This window comes from Brachyhypopomus gauderio, chromosome 10 (assembly GCF_052324685.1).
Source record: "Brachyhypopomus gauderio isolate BG-103 chromosome 10, BGAUD_0.2, whole genome shotgun sequence".
Classification (NCBI taxonomy): domain Eukaryota; kingdom Metazoa; phylum Chordata; class Actinopteri; order Gymnotiformes; family Hypopomidae; genus Brachyhypopomus; species Brachyhypopomus gauderio.
Genome location: NC_135220.1, coordinates 15,281,255 through 15,302,748, shown reverse-complemented (window position 1 = coordinate 15,302,748; position 21,494 = coordinate 15,281,255). Strand labels below are relative to the sequence as shown.

Here is a 21,494-nt window from a genome sequence, read left to right as displayed (position 1 = left end):
TAGAATCACAAAGTCAGGCCCATTGCTTGAGTGGAGGGTGAACAACAGAGATCGTCACATGGAAGATCTGTCCAATAACACATTTGATTTAACACGTACACAAACTTGAACCAGGTACACAACCAAACACCACTTCAACACCAGGTACACAACCAAACACCACTTCAACACCAGGTACACAACCAAACACCACTTCAACACCAGGTACACAACCAAACCTCAGCCATTTTAACATATTCTCTGATGACTTCTCTGGCAGAATTTGCAGGAGGTGTCCAGTAGTGATGGTGAAGTGTAGTAAGCCTGTGGTTTCTGACCCTGTGACATAAATGGATGTTATTGAAGAACGCATTTTGAGATTATGGCTGTCTTTTAGTAGAGTTAGTTGTCTTTGACAGGATGTTTGACGTCTTCTGGTAAGACTGAGTTGCACTCTCAAAACTCCATCTTTACCCAGTGGTAAAGAGGACTAGCCCTTGCTATGGTGCATTTCTGCAAAGCACTGATTTCCTTGTGCTAAAACACATGATATAATTTTTTGCTTTTATGAAGTCCTTAGTTAAATGTTTTTGGATATTGTGTATTTTTTTGAGTGGTTTCACCCTGAGGAGTGACGGGTGTTTTCCTGCTTTGCTTCTTTCTTGTGTTAATTGCTTGATTAATCGTCCAAACTGATGCCACTACTCTCTCAAGACTGGTCCTCTTGGAGAAGTCGTTTTAAAGCTTACTTGTAGCAGTCTTTGTGGTTTAAAAGTACAGCGCATGCTCTGACCTCAAGCTCAATCTTTATTTCTGGATCAGTATCAGGGAAAACACCTAGTTCTTTTGTTTCTGGCCAGTGAATTTGAGGTTTGGAGAGAAACCTGAGGCCACTGATCCAACTTTGGGAATTGAGAGAATATGTCATTGATTTACCACGTGATGACCACATCTGCTGCATCCAACTTGGAGCTCGTGTTCGTGTGCCTCCACTGAGAGACGTTTGACAGTTTGAATACAACAGATTCTGTTCACCATGTATGTTTTTCAGGTAATATTTCCAATAGTTTTGAAAACGGTCGTTCTTCCTACACACCAAATTTATTTATCCACTTAATGTTTTGTTTTCAACATTCTATGCAGACGTGTCTTAACACAGCATCTGCAAGCTGGGTATGTTTTTGTTTTAGAGGTGCAACTTTAACACTTCCTGTGATGACGTACGGGCGCTGGGCTGCACCTGAGCAGTTCCCATCTCTCCAAAGTTTTTGGGAGAGACACACCAAGGTGTCCGGTTCGGTAGTCATCCAACCAGTTCTGAGCCGATTCTTGTATGATTTTCTCATCTTGTCGGACCTTGAGTTTACTTAAGCTTTGTACAATTTTCTTGGCCAGTAGAATAACGGTTGGCAAGAGGCCTAAAAGATTCTAGATTCAATAAAATCTATCTTGTAGACAACTGTGGTTTGATTGTAATGCTGAATGTAATAGAATCGTGCCCAACATTCTGTTGAATGCCAAGTGCCCTTTCAGTGGGTACCTGACCTCCAGTGAAGTGTCGTTACTCCCGTAGCCCAGTCTTCCTCAGAGATTCCCACAAGCCCTGAATGAAAATTACAGATGCGTTTGTTAAATCTGAAACCACCCGTGGCACGTCCATCTGTGGCCTGTTTGTGCAGAGAAAGGGCCAGATCTACAATACAATAACAGTGTCATCAGGAACCTTTAGCAAAGCAACAGAAGCACATCTTGGGGCTGATCACAAGCCACAATGTCCATATTCCTTTGCAATCACTCATACGATCTTTATAGTCCTTGATAAAAGTTGGGTTTCTCTGGAATCAGCAGACGCTGTTCTCTTAGTCTTATTTGATATGCTGACAACAGTCTTGCAAAGGGTAGTTTTAAGTTTCGTTCTTTTTAATTTTTTTTATTATATATTTTTTTGACATTCAAAAACTCCTGATCTACAGACTTTTTTGCCCTTTTTCCCCCACTGTAATGCTGCCTGATTAGCATTCCAGATCACCTGTGGATATTTGTATCACTTGCACTCAAGTACATACTAGTACTTAGGGGACTATAGATGATCCACCTACGTATTCCCTCTGCGTGGCCCATTACGTTCACTGCTGATTACTTTCCAAGGTTCCAGAACTTTAGGAGCATTCAAACCAGTTCAGTACCTGCAGCAACTCATTTCACATCCACATCTCTCCGGTACGGCCATCTCCTTGTATTTTACTCTTAGGGAATGTTTTCTTGGCTGGAATATTTCTTCGTGTATACACATCTGGCAACTTCAAGAACGTGTAATCAGTGCAGCTGCTTCAAGTCGTTCTGTTATAACGCAACAACCTTGTCGTGCTCCAGGATCGTAGAGTAGTGCAGAGCTACCTGGGTCAAGGAGTGATGGCCTCACAGTAGGAAAAACACGAGTTGACGCATTTTCCCCCCTTCGTTCAACTGTCTATGACTGGGACTACGACTAGCGCACGCTCTTTACGGCCCCTTAATGACCTCCTGTGTTCACGGACACTAAAGCACTTGACATGGGTAATTCTGTGGGTTCCCTCTTGTTCCCTCTTGGAAGGTTGTGATTTGTTTGTTTTATTTGTATAGGTAGAATGATGTTTGTGACAGACTTGGCCGGATGTGCTTGTAGTTTGTGTAGTAATTGTAGTGTGTTGTGTTGGCATTCATGAATTCCACTTTCTGGTTATTAAACCTATGCCTTTCAAGCACTTCCATTGCATGAGTCTTTCCACAAAACAGAAAACTTTTGTCAGTGGTCAGAAGTGTTGCTTAAAGGTTTATTTAGTTTACACTTGGTTTTATTTTATAAAGCTGTGGCTACACTAGGATAACTGCACCACTCCCTCTAGTGGTGGATTCAGTATTGGGATTTTGCTGGAGGGGTTTTGTCAGGGGGTGGGAGGTGGAGGGGAGAGTTAGGGTTATATACCTGTCTGTTGGGTTGTAGATGGTGCACTGTAATTGCTGTTCACCTGTTCTATGAGCATCTTTCTTTGTTTCCTGTGTGTCACAAAGAGGAAACAAAGAAAGTTTGAATGCTAATTTGTACATTGGATGTGTTTTTTCAGTTTTTGCCTTATTTTATTTTGTTACCACTTTGAAAGAGTGAATTTGACCTCAAACCAGGGTCATCCTCTTCCTTTATAGCAGCCCAGTTTTAAAGCTTAATCCATGAATGCAGATGTTATTTTAAAAGTGTATCCAAAGTTCCAGTCAAGTTGCTCTTTTGACTCTTTTTATCCTCTCCATGGGTTCACAAGCTCTGCACCACTGTTCAGGTCTTGCATGTTCTTTGATTTGTTCTCAATGCATTGTTCAAATGCTTTAAATGAAACACCACCCTTAAATAAAGGTACTTCTGTTACAGGAAGGAGGCACAGTTTCTGTTGCTTAATGAGCAGCTCGGTGATCTCATTTTGCCTTCAGAACATCTGCAAGAGAGCTGTATTTTGAGCAGGATATTCATCAGTGCTTACAGTTTCCTTAAGGCTGGGGTTTAGATGCTAGTGGTGCATGTTGGTCTGTAAGGTTTTTTGATACTTGGGAGGTGTTACTGGATTTATGTCCTTGGTAGAAGTTACACAAATGGATGTATATGAATTAGTTGACTTTGACATTTGCTATAATCATTTCAGTTAGTTTGAGAAGCTTTTATTTTAGCATCTACAACAGCAAGTCCAACTTCCAAAGTTTTTTCTTTCTTTGCCTTTAACTGGGCCTCCTCCACATCCACAGTGTCTTTGTGCCAATGCCTGAGTTTCCACTACCAGAGCTGCACATTCTGCTTCTGCTTTTAAACATGCAGCTGTACTTGAAGGTCTTCCCTGACTTGAAGATCTTCCCTGACTTGAAGGTCTTCCCAGTGGTTCTTTCTTTCAGAGATCTGCGATGCACTGCGATGTCGCCAGGCATGTTAACACTTTCTAAGGGCTCAACTGCATCAGGATTAAGAGCAAATTTCAATAGCAGTGTTAGCAATAGCAGCAGCAGAATCAGTAGCTTCATCATCACATCCAAGACTGAACACCATTGAAACACTCATTGAAACACCCATTTGTTTTCACAACATAAATGATCACGGTGTCAACATAAATGCCATAACACAAATGTATCCAATAAACACATTGCAGCGGCCGGTTTGTGTAGCGAGAAGGTCACGACCTCTCTGTGACCTCCCTTTCAGGTGGAGAACATCTTGCTCCACGAGCGTGGCCACTACGTCCTGTGTGACTTCGGCAGTGCCACCAAGAAGTTCCAGAACCCTCAGAACGACGGGGTCACATTAGTGGAGGAGGAGATCAAGAAGTACGCCCCCTGCCTCTGCTCTTCCTCCTCAACTTCTTCCTCTTCCTCACTGTTTTCTCTTTCTCTACCTCTCTTCCTCTGCTTTTTGCTCCGCTGATGTATTTCCACCGTAGCAGCAGCTCGGCGCGCACAGCCTGTTTATTTTGGTGGAAGTGTGATGAATTGCTTCCAGTTTAGTTAATTGGGTTCTTCATCAGTGAAAAAGGGCTGTGTGTGCAGGCAAACATCCTAAAGCAGCTCACTGAACTCACACCACCACACCATGAATGCTGTGCATTACAATGTGATGTGGTATAGCTTCTGTGTTTGGGCATGTGTTTTTGAATGTATTTAGGTCAGTCTATAAGATGTGATTAGGAGTGTGTGTGTGCGTGTGTGTGTTTAGGTATACCACACTGTCTTATCGTGCTCCTGAGATGGTGAACCTTTATAATGGCAAACTCATCACCACCAAAGCGGATATCTGGGTCAGTATTGTGGTCTGCATATCCTCAAAGTGTATTTAGGGTGCATTTAGAGACTTTGCTTTCACTCTGTTTATCAGAAGCCAACATCTACAAACTATGACTGTCTATTTTATCTACCTGTGTGTTTGCGTGTGTGTCCGTTGTGGGTGTGAATGCACACGTGTGAATGTGTGTTGGGACTGTGTGTATATGTTTGTTTGTTTGTGTTTATCACCCAGGCGCTGGGCTGTCTGCTCTATAAGCTGTGTTATTTCTCATTGCCGTTCGGAGAAAGTCAGGTGGCTATCTGCGACGGGAACTTCACCATTCCGGACAACTCGCGTTATTCCCATGACATGCACTGCCTCATCCGTGAGTACTCCTGATCTCCCCACACCACTCCGAACCCTAGGAGACCACTCTCATCATAAACACACGTGCACGTTTTCACGAGCAGGACAATTTCTCAGCTAAGGTTGTGGGTGCCTGGTTTAACTCTCCCTGATTTTCCTTCTTCCGTTCTCTTCCTCCTCTTCCTCCTCCTCCTCCTCCTCCTCCTCCTTGCTCCTCCCTGCTGTGGTGGCTCTGGGTGTCGGCGGTGCTGATGGATCAGGCTATATGTTGGAGCCGGATCCTGATAAAAGGCCGGACATCTATCAGGTGTCCCACTTTGCTTTCAGGCTGTCCCGACAGGAGTGTCCTGTGCAGAACGTTAAGGTCAGTGACTCTCACTGCTGTGGCTGGACCAGCTTCCTGCAGGCATCCACCCTCACCCTGCCCTGCTCCTGTCTGGCCTGCACGGCCCATCTGGAGCCATTCCCCTGGGTCTCTCGAAGGCTGCACTCTACACCTCTTCCTCGGCTGTCTTGACATGTTCTTTTTTTGAATGAAGGGAAAATGTGGGAGCTGAGGTGTGTGTGTTTGTTTCTGTCCCAGAATTCCCCACTTCCTGCTAAGCTCCCTGAACCAGTCAGAGCGAGTGAGGCAGCGGCGAAGAAGAGCCAGACGCAGACGAAGGCCAGGTACTTTAGTCCTGCCCCTTCACCCAGTTTTGGTTCGTCCTCTCACACCGTGTTCAGTCCTCTCTGTGTCTGTATGTTAATAACGTGTCTCTGGGTGTGCATGCACGTATGTGTGTTCCTATGCAGGCTCACAGATCCCATTCCCACCACCGAGACCTCCATCACCCCTCGGCAAAGGCCCAAAGCAGGACAGTCCCAGCCTCAGCCTATAGGGGGAGCCCTGCCTCTGCAGCCTGCTGCCCTCACTCCTCGCAGGAGAGCCAACCTTCCAGCCAGCACCACACAACCCATAGGTACCTCCACACATACCCCACATCCGTAGAAATAACAGATCCACACACACACACACACACACACACACACACAACCCATAGGTACCTCCACACATACCCCACATCCGTATAAATAACAGATCCACACACACACACACACACACACACACAACCCATAGGTACCTCCACACATACCCCACATCCGTATAAATAACAGATCCACACACACACACACACAACCCATAGGTACCTCCACACATACCCCACACCCGTATAAATAACAGATCCACACACACACACACACACACACACACACACAACCAATAGGTACCACCACACACACCCCACACCCTTATAAATAACAGAACCGCATATGTGTGTTTAGAAGCTTTGCTCATGCAGTTTTTCTCTCTCCTAATGTCTGCTTCTGCTTCATTTTCTTTCTTTCTTTCCACCACTCTTCCTCTCCCACTCCCTTTCTTTTCCTCTCCCTCTCTCTCTTCCTCTTTTCCTCCGTGTCTCTCTCTTCACCTCTCTTCCTCTCTCACTCCCTATTGTTTCCTCTACCTCTCTCTCTATTCCTCTGTGTGTCTCTCCACCTCTCTCTCCCTCTCCACCTCACTCTCTTCCTCCTTTCCTCTGTGTGGCTCTCTCTCTCTCTCTCTCTCTCTCTCTCTCTCTCTCTACCTCTCTCTCTCTATCTCCCTCTCTATCTCTCTCTCTCTCTCTCTCTCTCTCTCTCTCCCTCTCCCTCTCTCTAGCTGTGAGTGTGAATTTGGCTCAGCCTCTCACAGTGCTGCAGACGTCCTCCAGCCAGCAGCCTCAGCACAAACAGGTGGGCAGTGTGGGCGTGTACCAGGTGGGCAGTGTGGGCGTGTACCAGGTGGGCAGTGTGGGCGTGTCCCAGGTGGGCAGTGGATGTGGGCGTGTCCCAGGTGGGCAGTGTGGGCGTGTCTGAACTGTGGACCCGTTCAGGAGACTGAGCATATTGTGATGCTGGCAGAATCACTGGGCTTGAGGATGAGGGGGGAAAAAAGATTTAATGCGTAAAACAGCCTGCAGTTATTTATTTAACAGACAACCCAATGTCTGGCGTTCAAAGCCTTCCAGGAATGAACTCCTCTGTGCTGGGTGTTATTCTGTGAATGTAGCTTTGGTTGGAAGCATTAAAACTAGTCTGACTTTTACAAGGGAGAGACGGACCAAAACACAGAGTGAGAGGTGGATGGATGAAGAAACATTATTGATCTTGTTGGAAAAATTGGGTCTAGTGCCCACAGACATTAAACATGTCTTATAGACACGTAATTACACCATTCAAAGTGTGGCAACACTTATGGAAAATGTTACATAAAGAGTCTTGGGATGACCAAAGTCAAAAACAGCAGACAGAACAAATGAGTGTATGAATGAGTGTTTGTGCATGTAAACCCAAACTGAGGTGAACGTCGGTAGATGGAATACGGCAGTAATGAACCCAGTTAGACAGTGACAGCAGACTCACTTGCACCTGCTCCAATCCCTCTGAGTGCAAACATGCCTTCATGCTCTGTGACAGCCTGTGCAGCCAATCCCAGCTGCAGCTGCTGCCCCAGGAGGCGGAGCTCCCGCAGCGACCAGCCCCGCCCCCCAGAAACCCGCAGCCACCCCGTCGAGCCCGGTCCCGCCCACTGCACCCGCCCGCAGTGCTCGGCGCAAGCAAGCAGCAACAGCACAACCACCACCACAAGCGCAGCAGCCTCCACCTCTGTCTGGCCCAGCCGCACAGCCGCCTCCGCCCTCTGCTCCGCCCTCTGCTCCGCCTCCGCCCAGTCCGCCCGGTGCTGAGGAGATGGTAACCACGCCTTCTCCCTGTGCATGCTCAGCTGCCAATTTACATTTACAGTATGGCCGACGTGTCCAGAGCAACATACAGTAGTGCTTTGTAGTCTTCATGGAAAGAATGCTTGTACCAGTAGATGAGTAGAGTTGTATATATTCATGTATTCAAAGTATAATATAAGGTGGAACCCTGTCAGATGGACCACACAAGGTCCTTCAAGATTGTTCAAGTCCTTCTTGAACAGCTCTTCAGTCTATGTTTAAGCACAGACGTTGAACTGAACTCCCACTGTCTGTCCTTATAGCCGAGCGCTAATACAGTGAAGAGTCTTGAGGCATTTTCACTTGTTTGAATCTTTCTTTCTTTCTCTTCACTCCAGCCTGCAACAGCAGGCCTCTCTCAGACTCCGCCCTCCTCCCCAAGGACGGCCCAGAAGGCAGGCCATAGGCGGATCCAGAGTGATGTCACGCACAGTGCTATGTTTGGTGTGCCTGTGAGCCAATCAACACAGCAGCTGCAGGCCGCTACCGCAGAGGCCAACCTCAACAAGTCCAAGTAAGAACCGTCCTGTAACCTCACCAACAGTGATGTCAGTAACGCGTTACTTAGTAACGCGTTACTCTAATCTTACCACTTTTTTCGGTAACGAGTAATATAACGCGCTACTATTTCCAGTCCAGTAATCAGATTAAAGTTACTTATCCAAATAACTGTGCGTTACTATTTATATTTTCCCTAGTAAAATATATATTTTTGCTTTCTTCTTGGCTCAGTTCTACTTTTGCGTCTGACCGTAGCGCTCGACCCTGTGAGAGCGCGAGCACGTTTTACAAGTCATTCTTTGCTGTGTCCTCCCGTAACGATATGTGGTAGTATAAAGAAACACCCCTCAAAAACAGGGGAAGGAACATTTACCTGATGAATTTTAATGTTGCTTTGTGTTCCACGTTTGAAAAGTGCTGGAATTTTGACTAACGTGCTTGAAATTGTAATGGTATTTCGTTTCACAAGCTGTCTGACTGAACTGGGGTGGGTTTCCCGAAACGTTCGTAGCTTCATACGAGGTTACGAAGTACTTGGCGCTACGAACGTTTCGGGAAACCCACCCCAGTTCGCTTGTATTACGTTTACAAATAAATTTACAAATAATACTGCGCAGCTACACAAACGTAATGTCAGGAGATACTGTAGTGACAGTTTAAGTGACACTGAGGGGCGGAGTGTCACCCTTTAAGTGACACTGGGGGGCGGAGCCTGCGCGCGCCAGGGTTGCGTTATCAATAAAGTTTCCCTCCTCGGGATTTTTGGATTAAGCAGTTTCTGCCTCGGTTACCGAACCTGCTTCAATACATTGTTACTGTTAAAAATGCACTTCCAATAAAGTGAGTATTGGAAAAATTTATTTTGCTGCTGAATGTAACTACTAAAGTAACTTGTAATCTAACGTAGTTACTTTTAAAATCAAGTAATATGTAATGTAACTAAGTTACTTTTAAAAAGAGTAATCAGTAATCAGTAATCGGATTACTTTCTCAAGGTAACTTAGCCATCACTGCTCACCAACCTCAACAAGTCCAAGAAACAAAATGTCCTGTAACTCTAACCAACTATCTTAATAATGGTACAGACAAATACACAAGCTTTTATATTGTAATCGCTGGGTGTTTGTAAACAGGCCCTCCAGTTAAAGATGGTTCAGATCTTTACATGTGCACCTAGGGCAGCTGTCCTAACTGCATCAGTACTGACAAACAGGCTGAGTGCTCATGCACAGAGCATTGAGTCTTACTGGGATGTGCTGGGACTCACTGGGGCTTAACTGGGATGTGCTGGGACTCACTGGGGCTCAACTGGGATGTGCTGGGACTCACTGGGGCTCAACTGGGATGTGCTGGGACTCACTGGGGCTCAACTGGGATGTGCTGGGACTCACTGGGGCTCAACTGGGATGTGCTGGGACTCACTGGGGCTCAACTGGGATGTGCTGGGACTCACTGGGGCTCAACTGGGATGTGCTGGGACTCACTGGGGCGCACACACACTGGTCCCATTGTCAGGTGTTGTGTATGTACCAGTACCTGTGCTGTTTTGGCAGGTCAGCCAGCGCCACCCCTTCCAACTCACCGCAGTCTTCCCAGCAGAGTGTGTACGAGCCTGGCCAGCAGGGCGGCGCCCCGGCGCCTTCCACCCCACAGCCACGCCCCTCGGCCGGCAGCCTGGGCAGCCCCCCCGAACAGCCACAGTGGAACCCGTTTGGCGATGACAACTTCTCCAAGCTCACAGCCGAGGAGTTGCTGAACAAGGACTTCGCCAAACTCGCTGATGGTAACTCGCACGAGCAGAGCATGGGCAGGGGGAGGAGCTGCAGTGTCTTACCAATACCAAAGTAATGGTGTGTGCGTGTGTGCGCGTGTGTGCGCGTGTGTGCGCGTGCGTGTGTGTGTGTGTGTGTGCGCGTGCAGAGTCTGCAGAGCCCATGAGTGTACCCACAGAAGAACTTGTCCCTGGGCTGGATTCCACTGATCCCATCTCCCAGTCTGCAGGTACACACACGCATGTGCACACACACACACACACACACACCCACGCATGCACACACACTCACACACACTCTAAATGTTTTATTTTTACTGTGGGGGATAAAAATGTGGATTCTTTCTGATGGCTGAGTTGCAGTAATACTTTGAGCAAATCCCGGTCCTGTTGCTTCTAAGTCTACAAAGTGTTTTCTTTACTTCTTTTCTGCTTTCTTTTCTCCTAATAGGATGGGAGGTTTGTCAGTAATAGATAGAAACAAAGTTGGGGTGGATCATCTCAGATTGTCTAAAGTAAATGATGTATTTGGTCAAAGGGTTCACACTCGGTATGAGTGCAGCTCTTTCTCTACAGTCTCATTGTAGCATTGCTGGCAGAGTCTCTGCTGTCTGGGTGGCAGTGATTTCTTTTAATGGCCAGTCTGGATGACCTAACCCTAACCCTCTCTGTCTCTCTCTGTCTCTCTCTGTCTCCCTCTGTCTCTCTCTCTCTCTCTCTCTCTCTCTCTCTCTCTCTCTCTCTCTCTCTCTCTCTCTATCTGTGTCTCCTTCTCTCTCATGTCCCCTCTCCTTGCATTTCATCAGAGTTTAGTATAACATCCCCTATGCCATTAAATCACTCTTGAAGTGTTATTGCTGTCGTTGTACTGCAGACCTACTGAACACTCTGGGTGGCAGTGATTTCTTTTAATGGCCAGTCTGGATGACCTAACTCTAACCCTCTCTCTCTCTCTCTGCCGGTCTCTCTCTCTCTCTCTCTCTCTCTCTCTCTGCCTCTCTCTCTCTCTCTCTCTCTCTCTCTCTCTGCCTCTCTGCCCTTCCTTTTCTCTCTGTACAGCAGAAAGACCAGCTGATATTTTGGATTTGGATTCGGGTCCCGGTTTGCTCTCAGTACCAGGTGAGTGTGAGAGCTGGATGTGGTGAACCTTCTTCCTGTGTTTTTGGGTCATTTGAAGCCTGATGACCACTGGAGATGTAGCTGATGGCTTCATCAACACAAAAAAATAGGGGAGACAGTCAGCAATGACAATAAAATAAAAGCAACAACCAAGAAGGGAGATTCCAGTAGTCCAATATGAGGATAAATAATGGTTCAGATGGAATGGAGAATGTCTATGGTTTGTGGAAAGATCTCTGCAGGACACACTGGAGACTCATCCAACAGAGGAGCTTTACATCAAGGGTATACATCAGCCCCAGGAAGGAAGCTGTTTCTGAACAGGCGTTCACACTTTTATCAGTTTAGTTTGACCAAGACCACTCCGAGCAGATGGTCACCCTGTGCAGATCTCCGCTCCCTAGCAGTCCTGCTGAATGTGGGCCGTCTCCGTTACTTCCTTTACAGAAAAGCTGATAGAGGGCCTGAAGTCTCCAGACGCGTCCCTCATGCTGCCTGACCTGCTGTCCTTGGCTGATCCCTTCGGCAGCTCTGTGGAGGACACAAGAGACGGTACATGCACACCCGCCTACCTGTGCATTACACACCCGCCTACCTGTGCATTGCACACCCGCCTACCTGTGCATTACACACCCGCCTACCTGTGCATTACACACCCGCCTACCTGTGCATTACACACCCGCCTACCTGTGCATTACACACCCGCCTACCTGTGCATTACACAGCCGCCTACCTGTGCATTACACAGCCGCCTACCTGTGCATTACACACCCGCCTACCTGTGCATTACAATAAACAATAGAAAGTATAATTATGAAATGAGATAAAACTGTACCTTAAACACAAGGGACCAGAAATGTTTTTAATCTGATTTTTAAATCACATTTGGAGACCGTCTGAGTTCCTCTGTGAGTTAGTTCTGTTGTGTAGCTAAAGCTAAATGCTCCCTCACCATATATGGTTGAAACTCTGGCCTCTACACACCTGTCTGTACTGGGTACTCGAGTGTTTCAGAACATTATTCTGGAGCTAATCCACTTTTATGTGGCGAGGGGGGGGGGGGGTGTTGCTGGTTAGAAGATTCATACAAGACATGACAGCAGCTCAAAGACAGTTTCAGCAAATCATGCTGTACCATTTAATTTGGAAATAACATTGGGGCAGGACGCCAACTACGTCCTCATACTGTGTTTAGAATTGGTAGCTGAACTGCTATCAAATGTTTGAAATTACTTCTTTGCATATGAGTCCCTAATTAAACCTTAAACTCAGTTTTCTTTCATTTTTGGTCAGTGCTGGCAGGCTTTTCAGTGGATTTGGTGACTATAGTGTATGACTTGCTGGACTTTAGTTTAAATCTGTAGTTTAATCTCATGACCACCGTCATGGGATGATCATAAATCATTAAAGCCCTGAGTGTGGAGGAAGTGTTCGGGGTTGATGTGTTCGGGGTGCCTATAGTGAGGTGTGTGTTCCTGATAGCTTCTCACTCCTCTCTTGTGATCCTGCCTTGAATATGCAGAGTGTGGTACGAGTAAAAGGAATAAACACCCTTTCTCTACACATTTTGCAAAGTTTTTCTTAATTAGAATAGCACAAGATTTAGATTTTCAAATGTGTAACAACTGTTTTTGGTGTATAGTAAGCCATGTGTCACTTTCTCCATCTTGTTCCCCCAAACCACCACCCCCCCACACGCACACACACACACACACACACACACACTCTGACTCACTTTATTCACACACACACACACACACACACACACACACACACACACACACACACACACACACACACACCCACACGCACACGCACACACACACTCACTGTCTCTCTTCATATACACACACTCCCACACTCACTCACTCTCTCTCTTTCACACACGTACATGCACTCAGGTGTTATTGAGGTGTGTGTGGACTCGCTGATTCCTGGCCTGGTGGCCCCTCAGACCCACCCTGTGCAGACAGATGTATCTTCAGCAGTAATGGCAGGTACGTCCTGACGCCCTGAACGACAGTGTTGCCGTCGTCTTATGCAAGAGTACAAAACTAAACGTAAAAGATGTGATTGCAGCGAGGAACTTGTGGGACTGTCAGAGTTTCCTCCCCCATTACTCCTCCTTCTGCAGACCAAAGGTGTATAAATACAGTAGATCCGTGTTCTTGTTGTTTACGCTCCAGCCAACATGGCTGCCATCACACACATGCTTCTCCTCTCCTTCTTCATGGTGTCCACCCTTGTGCCGCTCCCAAAGAAAAGCACAGCGGCTCATCTTAACGAGTGCAGTCCGCTCACACTGACTTCACTTGTAATTAAGTGCTTTGAAACACTCATCTTGGCCCATACACAGAACATAATACCAGACACTCTGGTCTCTGTTCAGTTTGCAAATCGACCGAACGGATCCACTGAACACGCCACCTGCACCGCCACACATGCAGCTCTGTAGTACCAGCAGAGTGAAGACAGCTATGTGGGAATACTGTTCACTACAGCTCACCATTCAATGATGTTATACCATCCTAGATGACTGATACCAGTATCAGGTAATCTCTCCTTAATGGTTGACAAAACAATGGAGATGATTTTGGTCCATCAGAGGAGAGCCACATTCATCAGACAGCAGTAGACATCACGGCCAATATCACTGAGGATCTCATTTGGTCCCACAACACAGCTTCTAAAGAAAGCGAAACAACAGCTGCATTTTCGGAGAAGATCGAAGAAAACTGCCATGCCAGCCAGAATTCTGAGGAACCTCTACAGGTCTGTAATGGAAAGTATTCTCACCAGCTCCATTGTTGTCTGGTTTGGAAACTGCTCCACCCAGTACTGCAAGTGTCTGCAGAGGGTGGTCAAGACAGCCCAGACCATCTCAGGACCCTCACACCACTAGAGGACATTTACCACTCCAGGGTCCTCAGAGTTCATCAAGGACAAAACGCACCCTCAACACAACCTCCTCACGCTTCTACCATCTGGCAGATGATGCTGGAGTATGAACTCCATGACCACCAGATTACGGAACAGTTTCTATGCACAGCCCATCAGGATTCTGCACACGATGGGTCTCCCTCCAACCACCATTTCACCTCAAGACGCACAAGCACCAGCAGTTCGAAGCCTGTTCCTCTCTGCCACGATATGACCACTAGAACAATACACACTGCTCATTTGCATAACACACTGGTGTTTTCAGGAACATCACTTGTATAAAAACCTATATGCATGGATATCTTCAAGAATTTTTGTTCAAATGACGATAAACTCTTGAATCCCCTGTGTGCTACAGACGCTCTGAGTGGAGAGGACTCCCTTCTGGGTGCTCCCCTCTCCTCTGACCCCACCCTCCTGTCTAGATGAGTTTGCCCCTGTCTCAGGAGGCTCCTCCCAGAGCGTGACAGGTAAGGGCGTGACATTCTGTCTCTCAGCTGACAGACAGATGTTCTGACGTTCTGTCTCTCTTGAGTGTTTTAGGGAGTACTCACAGACACAATATCGACTGATTATTGATTATTATATTCCAGGCCGTTTTCTGTGACGGTGTCATGTTTGTGTTATATTGTGTCGTACAGACTCGTCCTGTCTGATCTCCGGCTTTGAGACCGGTGCGGAGGAGACCACTGAAGATGACTTCGACCCCATCCCTGTGCTGGTGTCCAAGACCTCTCAAGGTACAGATGTCCGCCGGGCTGCCATGCTGCTCTTGGGTTGAGCGTGGGGGCGTTTGCGTGCCGTGTTGGGTGGATAGCATGAGGGCGTTTGCGTGCCATGTCGGGTGGAGAGCTGGAGGGCGTTTGCGTGCCATGTCGGGGTGGACAGCCCTGTAGGCCGACCCCCTGCCTTTCTTTATCGTTTCACCTTCTGTTCTGTCTAGTCTGTTTTCCGAGTTGTTTTCTCGGAAACATGAGGAATTTAGGTAGCCACGGTTACGGACCTGCAGTCTCATGACTACTTACCCTCTGTTCTTTCCTTCTTTCTTTTCTTTCTCTCTCCCTTTCTCTCTCTCTGTGTTTCTCTCTCTCCCGTCTTTGCCCCCTCACCCCACCCCCTCGTGCTCCTGCCCCCTCCCCGCACCCGTGGCTGGTTCTCCTCCAGGGGGAGCCCCTCACAGCGCCAGCGGTGGTTCTGAGTCCAGTCTGCCCAGCCTGGCCCGCTCCCTGCTTCTGGTGGACCAGCTCATCGACCTATAGAGCCCGCCGTGCCGGCCGCCCTGCGCACCGCTCTCAGTCTCCTCTCTCTAACAGCACCGCCCCCCTCCACCCATCCTCCGTCTGTCATCCGTTTTGCTACACCCTCATCCATCCGTCTGTCTGGCTGCTTGCCGTTGTGCCCCCCCCACCCCGGGTCATCGCCTCTCTTCCTCCCCCTCATCTCCTTTTTATTCTCCTTCAATTTCCTTCTTTTCTTTTTGTCTCTCTCATCTCGGGGTCATTTAATTTATGCATGTCTTCATTCACCTCACAATAGCGCCACCTGTGTTTGTTCTTGGCTGGCTATCGTGTTGGTGCAGTTTCCAGTGCTCTCACACACCTGCGCGCACACACACACACACACACACACACACACACACACACACACACACACACACACACACACACACACACACACAGTCATGTTCTTGCACATGTCTGCTTTCTCCAGAACCTAAACTTCACGCCTCAGTTGGTCACAGTTTTAGGTGCGTGCATGGTATGTGTGTGTGTGTGTGTGTGTGTGTGTGTGTGTGTGTGTGTGTGTGTGTGTGTGTGTGCATGAGTGCGTGTGTATGTGTGTCAGTGCATTGGTTTGGTCCTCAGGGCTCCTAGCTGGTGTAAACCTCCAGACCAGTGTCTGCTGCATGGTTGGTAGGGTGTAAGTGGTGATGTAGTCAGAGCAGGAGGATCCGGCTGACTCCGTGAGACTCTTCTCCACAGCTGCTCATTAGAAGGACCTTAACAGTATATCTCACATTAATACATCTTAATATATCTGATAAACATGTAATTGCAAGTTTGCATATTTTATTATTCATGAGAGCTCATTTGAATATAGATTCTCAAAAGCATGTACACACACACGGCGCCTCTGCTCCATCACACTGGTCTTCATCTGCTTCTCCATCCATCCTCCACACTGCCCCCACCCTGTAAATACCCCCGTCACTGTGGTACGTTTGTCCAGAATTGTACACGTCAACTGATGTATATCTGCAATATTTGCCCCGAGCCCTATAAAGTGATCTGTTCTCCATGTAAGAGCTCTCGATCCGTGTGACCTCCAGAGCCCTGTGTCCCTGCCCTCATAGTATACGTTATGAAGCATTAAAGAAATATTTCATATATGGTTAAGCTTATATGTGAATATGAGTAGTGTGTTAAAGAATGAATGTATGAAATGAGTATCCATATAAAAAATACAGATATATGTATATCAGTCATATAGCTATTAAGAAGAAAACTTTATATCTTTGTCATATGTGCCGAGTTGTGTTTTTTGCGAATGTAAAATCCTCCAAATCTTTTTCTTTTTGCATTTCTTGTATTCTACTGTTCCACTTAGATGAAACAAGGACAATCTTCATCCAAACCCCATCAGTAGCCAGCACGGTGTCATCTGGCCTGATGTCATTTGCGCCAACTACAAAATGGCTTTTTTTGTTTGTTTTTTAAATTATTATTATTTATTTATTTATGATTATTATTTGTTGTCTCTTTCCTTCTGCAGTAGTTCCTGATTATATCTCGGTCCTTCACCAGTCCCATTGGTTTCTGAGGCTGCTGTGTGTTGCTAGCGCTTACACACCAGTGGCTGCTCCAGGGTCTCGTAACAGACGCATATCGGAGCACGAACGTTTTTTTTGATGATTTAAGACCTTGTCGTGCACAATGTTTTGAAGAGTACTGTATGTATATATAAATGTGTGTGCGCATGTGGGTGGGTGGGTGTGTGTGTGTGTGTGTGTGTGTGTGTGTGTGTGTGTGTGTGTGTGTGTGTGTGTGTGTGTGTGTGTGTGTGTGTGTGTGTGTGTGTGTCTGCTGTTGTGTTGGATGTCTTAACTATCAAAAAAAAAGACTGGTATAGGAAGCTCTGCTATAAGCACATCCTCTTCTCTCTCTCTAATCTCGGATCTGTTGCCTGAGTGAATGCATGGGTTGTGATCTCAGTGATAATGAATTATACTAACATAAGCCAATCACCAACTGATGGACCGGAGCTCGTTAGACTGGAGCTCGTTAAGTCACGCTGTCCATTTAGCAGAAGGGTTCTGCGTGTCATTCACTTGCAGATCCTCTGCTCTCTTCATTGTTGACTCTGAGTCTTCCCTTGGCATTTCTGCTTTACTGAGCTCAGCTCGCATCACGGGAAATGCAGAAAACATCTCAGCAGCCAGCCAGAAGCAGAGGACACCCGTGGGCCTGTGCTCCCGTGGGCCTGTGCTCCCGTGGGCCTGTGCTCCCGTGGGCCTGTGCTCCCGTGGGCCTGTGCCCCCGTGTGCCTGTGGGCCTGTGCTCCCGTGGGCCTGTGGGCCTGTGCTCCCGTGGGCCTGTGGGCCTGTGCCCCCGTGTGCCTGTGGGCCTGTGCTCCCGTGGGCCTGTGCTCCCGTGACTTGATGTTGGTGACTGAGACTGAGGTCCTGTCTCTCTCCCTGGATCCCGTCTGTCTCTTTAAATGTTCTGTGCAGTGGTGCACAGATCCTCTCCCTGACCTTATGCAATCCTGCCAATACATCTGCTGATAGAAAACACTGCAGTAGTGCTGTAGAGGGCTCTTGCCTCACAGATAGAGTTTTGACTTGTATAGTTGTGCAAAAAGAAAAAAGAAAAAAAAATCCCAGATTTCCTTTTTCATGTGTTCAGATGTTTTTTGTTTGTTTGGTTGGTTTTGTTTGGTAGTAGAAGATTGATATGACTATGTTGATCACTGGGGTCTGAACTATTGCTGAACTCTGTAGCAAAACCCTAAAGCGCCGCCCTAGTGGTAGAGCCGAGCTGATTCATGTGCACCTTCTATTTTTGTGAAAAAAGATGAAACAAAAGGGAGTTCAATAAACATGTAAATGTGAATCAGTGGTAGTGTTATTCATTAGTGCCAACACTCCTCCTCTCTCTGTGACTAAACACTCCAGTCATGAAATCTGACCCCTCTGCGCTTCCTGTGAAACAGCTCACCTCTGTCAGCTCACATAAAGCTTCTGTACCACACCTGTTCAGGTGCTCTGGGATGGTTTCCCACATGGGTTCAGTCTAGTGGACTCAACTAAGGTGCCAGTGATTTTGACCTTTACCTAGGCATTACTCCAGGCATTACTCCAGGCATTACTTCAGGCGTACTCCAGTTATGGGAAACCCTGGAGTAGAATTCCCTGAAGTCAGTTTTGGAGTCTTACCATGAAATTCACCATCACACTCATCTGACACCTCATTAGAAGCCTGTTGCATGTGGCTGCGCTGGTACACATTCATATACGTTTATATAAGAGCATTTAAACACGTGCTATGACGGTTGGCATGCACAACTCCCCAGAGCTGGTCGCCTCATTACTGCTGACTGTTCATGACGTCTGTCTGCACGGACGTGTAGTTAACACAAACATCTACACTGTTCATGCCCTGTGTGCCTGGGGGGCACTGCAGTGTTAATGTCCTGTGTGCCTGGGGGGCACTGCAGTGTTAACGCCCTGGCTGCTACAATGCAGTGTTTCTGGAAGGTTTCCAGGTGTCCTTAAGACTGAACAGTGGATCTGTCTGCGTGTGTATGCATGTATATGCGTGTGTGTGTGTGTGTGTGTGTGTGTGTGTGTGTGTGTGTGTGTATCAATGATGGACTGAATGTGGACACAGTTATTTTACATTCTTTGTAATATAGGTTTAATAAGTTTTATTTATTCATTTTGATACAAAGTCCATTAATAATGTCCTGGGTGTTTGGGGAAGCAATTAAATGATGTGAATGCCATGACAACAGTGGGCTGGTCCTTCCCAGATGAGCAGATGGGTGGAGGTCTGTGTTTCCTCTTCACTGCAGTAGCCATGTGTACACAGGACGTGAACGCCGAGGACGCCGGCCTGTTAGCTCAACGTCTCTGCAAGCCATGACATTTGGATGGAGCTCCATCTTTTAGGGGCTATCCACAAGTTCAGTTTGTTACCTAGAATCATTTACATTCAGTAGAGAATTGATTTTGAAATACAAACATGTTCATGGTGGTAGGGGTGTGATAGTTTAGCAGTGTTCATTTTCTAGGCTGACCAGAGAGATAGCGGAGTACGCTGTGTCCATGGTAGTGGTGGGAATGTGGTCATTGACTGAACACCATGGAGTGTTCAGGTGAATTGGGACCACTGCTTCCTCCCAGTATAAACAGAACTCGATGATGATTTTTGTGTGTGTGTTTTAATTTAATACATTGAATGGAGCCAAAAAACTATTATGTTTTAATGTTCATGCTGGCCCCGCCCCCATGCTCATGTCATTGGCTCCTTCACCTGCCCTCTCGCTCTGTACAGGTGAGCTGTTTGGAATGAATGGGTTCATACCGGGATCCTGTGGCAGCCGGAGTTCGGGAGATTGGAGCAGCCAGAGAGCCCAGGAGGAGGAAGAGCAAGAAGGTGACGTTCTCGCCACCTACGGTGGCTCCAAACTGCTACTGTTGGACTCTGGGCTCAGTGGCGCCCCCTATGGGCCCCTGCCAGCAGACCTGGAACACTGTGTCTCCCCATCTTTGGATGTCTTCTCCAATGCACCGTTCCCTCGTGGGGACCAGGACGTTTTCAGCACCGCCCCTTTCCCTCACAGGGCAGCGGCAATGCCAGACGTCTTTGTCCAAGCTCCGTTTGGACCTCGTAAGGCGAGCCCTCTTGGTCGGCCCCCCCCTCCATCTGCTAACCCATCCCACAGCCCAAGAGCTGAGCCTGGTGTCACGCACGGTTGGGCAGGGCCACCTGCATTTTCCACGCTGTAATGAGACGCCTGTCCTCCAGCAGCCAATCGCAGCGCACCGTGTGGTCTCCAGTGTGGGCCAGCGTGCAGCGGTAGGTTCGGTTCCAGCAGGACCCCTGCATTCCTGGAGCATGGGGCACCGGGCGGTCGTCGACCCCTTCCAGACCGCACCCTTTCAGCCCAGGGGCCCTCAGGGGAAGCCTTAATCTTGAGGGTGTGAACCACCCACACACAAAACCATCCACACATGCACCCTCACACTCGCACACATCTTCGTGCGCGTGGCTGTGGCTGTGTGGATGAGCACATCCCATTCTAGCAGTAGTGATGTGGTCGAGGGCCGCTCCCCCACACTACCTCAGCTCTATTTTGCTTGCCCCTGCGTAGCACTTTATGTCTGCTTCTGCCAAACCTACGCAGCATTCCTCACACCTAACCACCATCTGTTTAGCTCATAACACGTACAGTTTATACCCTTATTATACATATAATCATAGTAGTAAATTATTCCTTATATTCATAGCAGTATTGAGACATATACACATCCAGCGCAGAAATGTGAACGTGAAGGAATAGTTGCGTTTATTGTCTTTTTTGTTTTTTGTTTTGTTTTTTGTTATTGTTCAATACATGTTTTGTTTGTTTCTCTTCACAAACACAAACCTCATATTCTGACTGCACAGCTGCTAATTGGCTGAAGGAGCCAGTCTCTGGAGAGATCTTATTTGTCCTCGGTCTTTGTTCTAAGCCTAGCTTCATGAAAGCTTTGGCTTTGCAGTGTTCCTATTGAGAATATCGGCACACTTGAGACTGACTGATACTTGTGAGTGTTAAGAGGCCTTACAGAGAGATCGTAATGCTGGCAATCTGTTCTCACCTCCTACCTGAAGATGCTGAAGACCTTTTCTTCCCAGTGCCAGGTCTGGAAACCCTCCGTGCTGCCTAAAGCAGGTGTGCTGCTCAAACACCCTGTTCCATTCCCTGCCCTCATCAGTCCCTTAAAGGGAGAAGGTGTGTTGGAGTAAGACAGATGCTGAGGGCTCTGCACCAGTTGGATCCACTACTGTAGATTATCGTTTGCTGAAAATACTGGATGAGATTCTATGCAACCATCTCCCAGTGCTGTAGTTATGTATGTAGATCTCTTTTGTAGGATTGGTGTTCTCCATACACACCTGGCAGGGATTATGAAGCACCCACTTAAACATGGTAAAGGGAAGATTATCCATGTTTGGGTGGGGTGTTCCTGCTC

General features: G+C 47.3%; 1 protein-coding gene across 1 annotated transcript in view; it reads left to right on the top strand.

The window, feature by feature from the left end:
- The window catches only part of aak1b (AP2 associated kinase 1b), a 30,660-nt gene extending 10,262 nt beyond the window's left edge, over positions 1 to 20,398 (top strand). The window contains 18 exon segments of the mRNA XM_077019867.1: positions 4,199 to 4,320; positions 4,706 to 4,787; positions 5,006 to 5,138; positions 5,380 to 5,483; positions 5,703 to 5,788; positions 5,915 to 6,081; positions 6,822 to 6,895; positions 7,619 to 7,894; positions 8,262 to 8,437; positions 9,978 to 10,207; positions 10,345 to 10,425; positions 11,255 to 11,314; positions 11,762 to 11,866; positions 13,216 to 13,311; positions 14,613 to 14,667; positions 14,669 to 14,724; positions 14,896 to 14,994; positions 19,810 to 20,398. Coding sequence (XP_076875982.1) covers positions 4,199 to 4,320; positions 4,706 to 4,787; positions 5,006 to 5,138; positions 5,380 to 5,483; positions 5,703 to 5,788; positions 5,915 to 6,081; positions 6,822 to 6,895; positions 7,619 to 7,894; positions 8,262 to 8,437; positions 9,978 to 10,207; positions 10,345 to 10,425; positions 11,255 to 11,314; positions 11,762 to 11,866; positions 13,216 to 13,311; positions 14,613 to 14,667; positions 14,669 to 14,724; positions 14,896 to 14,994; positions 19,810 to 20,264 — 2,457 coding nt within the window. The 3' untranslated portion in view covers positions 20,265 to 20,398.
- The last annotated feature ends 1,096 nt before the right edge of the window (positions 20,399 to 21,494 follow it).